Raw genomic sequence first — 9,079 nt, 5'->3', positions numbered from 1 at the left:
AGTAAACCTTTTGTCAGTGAATGGACTATCCGAGCATATATTTGTTGAAGGGTTATGTTTTTCGGCAGTGTGCTAGACAAATTTATATTCATATATATTTATTTTATATCAAATATATACAAAACATAAAAGTTATCATATCATAATTTATATGAATATATTAAACACAAAACACATATTATAATTTTTGTCAAAATTATATATTTTTTATTAAAATTTTAAATAATATTTTTTTATGTTTTTTTTAAATTTATATCATTATATTTAAAATTATCAAATCTACTTACAACACTACATATGTCAATTTAAAATGGCATATAAATTCAGGTTGAAGATTCTTGTGGTAAGAAATCATTCCAATAAAATCTTAACTACAAAAATTTTGGGTATCAGAATGGATGTAATGTAAGCAATCATCTGAAAGAAGCAATCTGAAAAAAGTATAGCCCTCCAGAGAACCACGGTGACAGGCTAAAGACTAGAGGACTACGCTTAAGGAAGAAAAACTCAAGCTAGGGAATGAAAATGAATGGAAATATCTTTCATTGTTACTTTCACAAGAATTTATGTTATTATGTAATGAATCTTGGCAGTTTTGAGGAGGGATGAATAGGGGTGTTTCCAGCATTTTCGTCTTTGCATCAAAGGGACATGAAAATAAACCTGTTAAAGAAAAAATTTGCCAGCTCGTGGGAATGGGATGAACAACATGCAATGCAAAGCAAAGGCAGCCCAAAACCAAAAATAATGGTGATTACAAATACCGACAGCCGTAAACCTTTATGTTTGTGGTTGCATACACCTGCCTGAACTTTCCCCTTGTCACTATCTTGGTTGAAGTTCAAGTGGTTGCATTCATCAATAATCATAAGTAATTACTTAATTACCAAATAATTATTGATAGAAAAGAAAACAACAACTCAAATATGAAGCAATCATACATTTCCTAACTGCAAAACAAAGCTCACAGAGAAGATACTCTCAACGACCCAAGCTTAAATTCCTTACATGCAAATGAAGATTTAAAATCAGGTACCATATAAAGCTACACACAACCCAAGCTATTGATTCCTGACATGTAAAAAAGATCTTAGCAGACCTATATATGCATATTATAAGAGGAAAGAAGGAAAAACAAAAAATAAAAACAAAAACAAAAGATGTGGATTTCATTGAGTAATATACAACAAACTATACTGTATGGACTCCTATGTAATTGTCAGCTCACCAGCAACTGAAACTTAAAACCCCAAGGAAAGTCATACCAGTTTCCAAACTGTCAGTACTTCTTGAAACATCTCCAGCATCAGTTCTCTGTCTGCCATCCTGAAAAAGTTATTGATTTCGTCTCTAACATCATATATCTTGCCAAAATCAAACAAGTACATCATGCACCCTTTCTTCAGCTTGTTCAATTGGTAAAGCCAAGCCTCCTGCAACCTCTCAAGCACATTCTGTGAGTTGATGTCTTCTAAGAGACTTTCCTCGCAAGCATCTCTTAGATCTACAATGTCATATTTATTTGCCGCTCCCAGTAATGCCAGTCGATGCTTCCCAAAGTCCTCTTGTTTTATTATTCCATACAAGTAACTTAGAAGGGCCATGCAAGATTCCAGCAACATGTCCTCTATAAGGATTGTGGATGATGCCTTTTCCTTAAGGTTGTGATGGAACATGCTCTCAAAAACGGGTAAACTAGCAGATAGAACCGCCTTGTGAGCACTTACAGTACCTTCAGCAGTCTTGATGGTAACATCTGCAAGAATACCCTCATCAAGCATGCTAGCAAGGCAGCACAGGGTGCTTTGAGTTGATACAGACTGCATTGCTCCACCAGTAGGCCATATGGAAATGAATTCACCACCCTGGATTTTAACAAGAAAAGGGTAAAGAAAAGAAGAAATCTGCTGACATACAATAAGGGCTTGCTTCACAGTCATATAACAAGAAAAAGAAAAATCTCGCTAAGCATATTACTTGTTATATATTACCTGGTTTTAGGGGAAAGGAGGGGACCTTCACTAGGATAGAACTCCATAATGAGGTTATGAAGGATTCGAGTAGTACGGGATAAGCTAATTACCATACTGCTCTAAAATAGGTTAATTGCCACCTGCCAGCTACAAGAACAAGTAAGTCACATTTTGAGAGCATTCCTTGCTGTAATAGGGGGCGCAGAGTTTCTAAGTGAATACAAGTGCAGGGAAGGGGGTTAGTAGTCATCATAACACTGTAAATAACAGTAGAATTGATTGAGTCCTTTAAACAATGTTCTCTATTGCCTTGTTTAACTAAAAGGTACACAAGAAAGGCGGGAAGAAAGAAACAGGTATATGTAAATTTGTCAACAACCCTATTCTATTTAAGTTTAGGTCCAGGTACCTCCTCTTTGGGGGAGTGATGTGGCTCAAGGGGAGACAGAGGGATAGGAAGAAGTAGAATACATTTAGCAACATTGCCATTATACCACATTAAAATGATAATCTAAAGGAGCTCACATTTATGGGGCTGATCCTCAGCTCCAGGAACTCAACATCAATAATGAAGCGCCCATGGAATATAGAATCAACAGGCCAAACAAAATCATCACATGTTTGCAGTGGTCTATCATGAACTGCAGCACCAAGTAAACAAATTAGGGTCAAGGGCATCTTCTCAAAGCTGCTTAACAGATTAATTATGCATAAAAGAAAGTTGAGAAAGCAATTCAAGGTCCCTTGGTTTTACTCAGGATAAAGTAAGTTAAGAAGGCCGTAGAAAAGTTTAAGAGTTCAAAGGAACGATCATAATTACTCATTTCAAAGTAAATTAACATGGATTACTCACTGCGAAGTAAATTAACATGATTTCCTCTTTCTTGACAAAATACGAGCACAATTAGATTTATCTCAGCATATGGGCTCAATATGAAAAGTTTCTTTCTCGTCACACCAAATCATAATAGATAGATCCAAAATTTCCTGTTTCCATTCTTGCATCAGCATGATATAAACAAAGTAAGCACCAACTGTCACTTATCAAACACTTCTTCCTATTTCCCATTTTCTCGTCCAAAAAAATAAAAACACTTTGCAATCAAAGGTGAAGTTGAGTGGTTTTGTACCCATGTTTTCATTCGCAACCGAAAATAAACACTGCCCATAATCATGAATCACGATCTAGTTTCAAATATCATTTCTATGCTAATAATTCTATCTCAAAGAACACCAACAGGCAGACACACATAGCCACAGTAAAGTCATATTTTTTTAGATAATAGAACTACAACTCGAAATCCCAAACTTGTTTTTCACTTTCACATGTTAAATTACTTCCACTACCATAATTCAAATATAAAAGTTGGATACTGTTTCCTATTAGGAAAGCTTTTGGATAATTGATCATTCAATTGTCTTTCTTACAGAGAGAGTGATTACATGCGACACTCTTTAATCCATCTTCAGCTTGCACCTTTCTTCTAAACAAGAATCCCCATTTAAAAGCCATTAATCATTTCATCCAGCTTAGACATGAGCTATAATTTAAATGGTATAAAGGTTTGTGCTTTCCTATCAATATAAACCTTCAGATAACTGGTTACCAATTGTCTCTCTTATCATATACAAAACATTAAAGAACATTAACATGAAAAAAAAAAAATTCAAAAACCTATGCTTAGAACAACAACATAAGCCAAATAAACAAAAGCAGGAGATAAAAAAAAAAGGGAGAGAGAGGGAGAGAGAGAGCAAAAGGCATACCTGGGGAGATATAAAGTCTACGATTAGCACCAGCATTTGAGACCCGAAGTATAAATTTAGCGAAAGGAGGCTGCTCTTTAGACACCCGAGATGGTTCAGGAAATAAACGAATATACAAATACCGATTCTTCTCTATAGACAAGTGCCTGTTTCATAAAATGCCACCAACCCCCCTAAGAATCAGTCAAAATTACCAAGAAAGAAACAAGAACCAAAAATACCAATTTCCAACTAAAAGAAAATCTGGGTATTAGATAAAAGTACCAGTTCCAAAGACCAACCTTGAAAGGGTCGGATTTTTTGTAAGAACAAGGACCAAAGTTGTCGATCCTCCATTGAGCTAATCTGGAGATAGTTTCCACCTTCGAATCACCCATTTTTGGATCTCCTGTTTTGTTCCTATTGTTTTTTCCTCGGTTTCTGTCTTTAAAAGAGCTGAGACCTATGTCGGTAGTTTGTTTCAGTAGTAGCGTAGCTGCAGAGGAAGAGAAGACGTTTCTTTGACGCCTTGCAAAGTTGACTACTCTCTGAACTGAGAAAAGAACGGTTTTTTTTTCGGGTACACTTGTCAACAAACAGAAAGCATATTATTTTTTTTCAAGTACCAAAAGGAAGATAGCATTTAAAAAGAATAGGGGTTGACTTTTATGAATCGTATGGCTTACTTAACCGCACTTAAGGGGCACTTCATCTCAATTTTAAAAAGTTTGTGGTCCAACTATGGATGAGGAGATTATGATTTACCGATGGATGAATAATTACTACAATTGAATACTCCAAATATCCCATCTAGTCAAACAAAATCATATGCGGCATTATGTTTGGCACTTGGCAGCTGCACGGACCAAATCGCTTCCACCAAAAACAAAGAGGGCATTATGGTAAATCGACCACTCACAACCTTCCTTGCCCGATCCCCGTCTTCCTATCCTCTTTAGAAAAATAAAAAATAAAAAAACCAGTAAGAAAAAAAATTCCGCAATCTGATCCAAGAATTATCCTATCTCCGCAACCAAACAAATACCAAAGGAAAGGATGTCCTCCAATTTCAGTGGCGATGAAACTGCTCCTTTCTTCGGCTTCCTGGGAGCCGCCGCTGCTCTCGTCTTCTCTTGTAATTTCTCCTTCACTTTCTCTCCAAATTATTTTTCTCATTTATTATGTTAATAATGTTAAGTTTTTATGAAATATTTTTTATTTGTATTTACCTTAGTTAAACTTTTTTAAAAAGCAGTTACTTGAGTGATTATTAATGTTATTGGAAGATATTAATAAATTTTCATTTTTTTAATTCCAATTTAAAAGTTTTAATGAATTCCTAGGGTAAGATGTCAGGAAATTAATAGGAATTATAAGAGATATTTTATTTGCTTAAGGCCAAAAATAGAATAAAAGATTCAGTGAATTTTGTTAGTCTTTTAGTTGATTTGCAGTTTTTTTTATAGGTATGGGGGCGGCGTATGGAACAGCGAAGAGTGGGGTGGGAGTGGCCTCAATGGGAGTGATGAGGCCAGAGCTTGTGATGAAATCTATAGTTCCAGTGGTTATGGCTGGGGTTTTGGGTATTTATGGATTGATTATAGCTGTTATTATTAGTACTGGAATCAACCCCAAAGCAAAATCTTATTATTTGTTTGATGGGTATGCACACTTGTCATCTGGCCTCGCTTGTGGCCTCGCTGGCCTTTCTGCTGGAATGGCCATAGGGATTGTCGGCGATGCTGGAGTCAGGTATTCTTTTCTTCCTGGTGCTGGTTTTGGGAATTGAATTTGATTTAATGCTTTAGTCAATGAAAATGTGAGTTGTATTTTTTTTTTCACTAGTTTGTATTTCCTAAAGTTTACATTCATTATGGAGATGTAGATTTTGAGTTTTGAATTGATGGAACTATTTTTTTTATAGAAAGTTGTTTTCTAATCTGTTGAAAGTGTAATTCTTACTCGCTAATGACGTCGGCAATGAATATGTTTTAAACTTGTTCTTGATGATGGTGTAAGATTGCAGCTGCTAACTTTGGTTTGTGGGTTCTTGCTGTCACCTTTAAAGTAGTATTTCTAGTCTTCTATGTTGTTTTGCCTTTTTTTTAATTGGATGCTAGTTTTCTTAATTGTTCCATAATGTTTCATTTAGCCCTTAAAACAGTTTGTTGGATTTGGACTAAGTAAAATTGTTTTAAAATGAACTTTACTCTGATCTTTTGAAGTTACAACAAAGTTTTTTTACTTGATTATGGACACCAGGGACTTCATTGCTGATTACCTTTATCCCTGTGAGATGAAACGAGGATTGGCTTGATTTCAGTTATGTGCTAAAGTGATGTGGTTAATTCCTAGATTTGACACATAATCTGCATGTTTGATTCTTCTGTCTCAAATTTGAGTTTCAAGTCTAGCTCGAATAACATGTAAATGAGAAAGATATGCAGAGCTTTACAATTAAAAGTCCATTATCTAGCTGAGAACTATGGTTAGTTTAAAGTTCCAATGGAAAAAAATTGCTTTAGAAAGGATCACTTCCAATTGGCGGATAGATTTTTACTCTGGTTTGATTTATGAAGAATGTCAAGAGCTCATCTGTCGTTTCTGAATGGCGAAGGCAGTTTGTTAATGCAACTTTTCCCTTTTATCCCACCACTTTACTATTCTGTGATTGGGCCCTTTAGTCTTTAATACATCCTGGCTTTCAGATAATAGTTGTCTGCAGATGATCTTTTTGCTTAATTGCTTGTCTCTATCATTGCCATAGTCTTCTAATGCACTTTTTGGCTTCTTTTTATTTTATTAGGTATTGTATTGGTATATACTGTATTTCTTGCTGCGGTCTTTAAGATGCTTGCCCATTTTGTTTGAATTCAACTTTCAGTTGATTTGGACCACTCATTTGATTGTTAGATTGATTAGATTTTATTCCAGCCAATATACTTTGATCTAATTAGAATACTGTCAAACTACTTATTGTATACGTATGCTATTCAGTATACATTGATCTAATTCGAAGGCTACCAAACTGTTTACCATTTTCCTGTTTTACCCTTTGGCTATTGTTTTTAGGGCTAACGCACAACAGCCTAAGCTCTTTGTTGGTATGATTCTTATCCTCATTTTTGCGGAAGCACTTGCTCTCTATGGACTCATTGTGGGGATCATCCTTTCATCCCGAGCTGGTCAATCTCGCGCGGAATAAAGAACGCCAAACTCCAAAAAGCTGTTTTTTTTTTAATCTTATTTTATATTCTTTAAAGTTGGAAATGTATAATCAGAAGTTGAATTTAAATACATGAGATCCCCCCCACCCCGCCTTATAGTTCTATTGAGTTTGATGAACTCTCTGGATATGTTGTGTCTGATCAAGATTATGGAACTGAACTCTTTTCCAAACAGCATCTTGCTCCGCTGGATTACCTGGATGTATTATGAGGCTGAGCTATTATTTGTCTTCAAAGCCCTAGTTAGATGCTGTCAGTAGTGTGCTTTTGTCACTGCACTTTCTTAGATACTTGGATTTACGGGTTGAATTATTAGATTGATGTTCTTACCTTGTTCACTTGGTCGATAGCTCTTTAATCCATATTCCTTGGAACAATTGCTTAATGGCCAGGTCTACTTGCCAGTTGATGATACTGCGGGTTCCAGCTGCCAATGTCAAAATGCGGGCGCTTGGGATATTAATTACGACTTGATTTGACACATCATATCATTTCTTGTTTATCTTGCCTGCATCTATGTTTTCAGGGCTTTGAAAAATGGATTCTAAGCAATAATTTTTGTATTTTGAGATATTTGTTGGGTAAAAATTTGATTGATTAATAAAAAATAATTTATTGATTATAAAAAATGAGATACTGTTTTTTAAAATTGTTTTACCTTTTTTAAAAGAGAAAAATAATTTTTGAAAAAGAATTGTTTATAAGTAAAATTAGTTATTGATGTGTTTGAATATAATTTTATCAAGCTTTGTATATGATTTTTAAGTTTAAATTTAATTTGATTTGATTAAAATATTATTATATTAATAAATAATATTTTTATTTAATTTTATTTAAAAAATTAAAATATTAATATTGAAAGTTATTTAATATTTTAATTTTAAATATTTTTATAATTATATTCAAGTAAGATTTTGAATATAATATTTTAAGTTTGAATTTAATTCCATTTGATTTAAAATATTATTATATTAATAAAAATATTTTATTTAATTTTAATTAAAAAATAAAAATTAGCATCAAAAGTCTTTCAATATTTTAATTTTAAATATTTTTAGTTTATATATTATTAAACATAATTATATGTAATATTTCAATAATAAAAAGTATTATATTATTATTTTAATAATAAATAATAACATATATAATGATATTTTTATTTTTTAATAATTACGGTTAAATAGCATAATAATATTATTTTCTTAATATGAATATTTTTAATAATTTCTTATTATTTTTTAGTTTAAAAAATATAATTTTATATTTTATTTATTATGGTATTTATATTATTATTTTAATAATATATATAAATAAAAAAAAATTTGTTATGATTTAAAATAGTTACTTTCAATATAAAATATAAATATTTTAATAGTAGAAATATTTTAATAATAAATATTATTATTTTAATATTAATAAAAATAATATTTTAAGAATAGTAATACTATTTTAAATATTTTAAAACATTAATATAAAAATAAAATAATTTCATTTTAAATAGTTTATATTAATATAATATTTTAATATTAAATATTATTAAATATAATTATTTTTTAATATTAATAATTTTAGTAATAAATAATTTCAATATACTTTAATAACAAATCATTTTTAATATTTTAATAATTATATTAATATTATTTGAGAAAAAATTTCACAAACAACAAAATAACAAAAAATATTTTTCATTAACTCATCAAAATAAAAAAAATAAAAATTTTTACCTTTTTAAAAATATAAACACTTCATAAAAAATATTTTCTTAAAATCAATTTTTACGAAACATACCAAGCCTAAATTGTTTGAAAAATAAAACCGCCATTGCCCGTACTTGTCGTCTTGATCAACTTCTCACCTTTGATTGTTGCAGATTCTATACTTTCAGCCAACTAATTATCTGATGTACTCTTTTGTTTTTACGAAAGAAGCTAAAGGTTGAAATAGAATATTTACATATAAAATTCAGTAAATACCATTTTTAAAAATAACGAACTAAATTTTAGATTCAATTTTATATGCACGCTGCGGATGGCACCTTCGAAGTAACATTTTGCGGCTTTGCAATAGCTTTTGCAAATGATAATGAAAGCATGCAAGTTGGCTAACTCGAGTAATTTCCCCCGCCCCCTTCTT

At 31.9% G+C, this 9,079-nt stretch overlaps 2 protein-coding genes across 2 annotated transcripts; one reads left to right on the top strand and one right to left on the bottom strand.

Moving 5' to 3' along the window:
* Positions 1–976: 976 nt before the first annotated feature.
* On the bottom strand, positions 977–4,308 carry LOC111311230 (BTB/POZ domain-containing protein At1g21780-like). The gene is made up of 4 exons (XM_022910603.2): positions 4,005–4,308; positions 3,741–3,886; positions 2,499–2,614; positions 977–1,865 (listed from the first exon to the last, which is right to left on the bottom strand). Exons 1-4 carry the CDS (start codon positions 4,115–4,117, stop codon positions 1,260–1,262), a joined length of 981 nt encoding a protein of 326 aa, XP_022766338.1. The 5' UTR covers positions 4,118–4,308; the 3' UTR covers positions 977–1,259.
* Positions 4,309–4,480: 172 nt separating this feature from the next.
* Positions 4,481–7,284, top strand: LOC111312294 (V-type proton ATPase 16 kDa proteolipid subunit-like). The gene is made up of 3 exons (XM_022912441.2): positions 4,481–4,854; positions 5,186–5,471; positions 6,792–7,284. Exons 1-3 carry the CDS (start codon positions 4,776–4,778, stop codon positions 6,922–6,924), a joined length of 498 nt encoding a protein of 165 aa, XP_022768176.1. The 5' UTR covers positions 4,481–4,775; the 3' UTR covers positions 6,925–7,284.
* Positions 7,285–9,079: the final 1,795 nt, after the last annotated feature.

The sequence above is a fragment of the Durio zibethinus genome, chromosome 1, assembly GCF_047325235.1.
Source record: "Durio zibethinus cultivar Kanyao isolate XHJ-2024 chromosome 1, ASM4732523v1, whole genome shotgun sequence".
Classification (NCBI taxonomy): Eukaryota; Viridiplantae; Streptophyta; class Magnoliopsida; order Malvales; family Malvaceae; genus Durio; species Durio zibethinus.
This window is presented reverse-complemented; position numbering and strand designations above follow the sequence as displayed.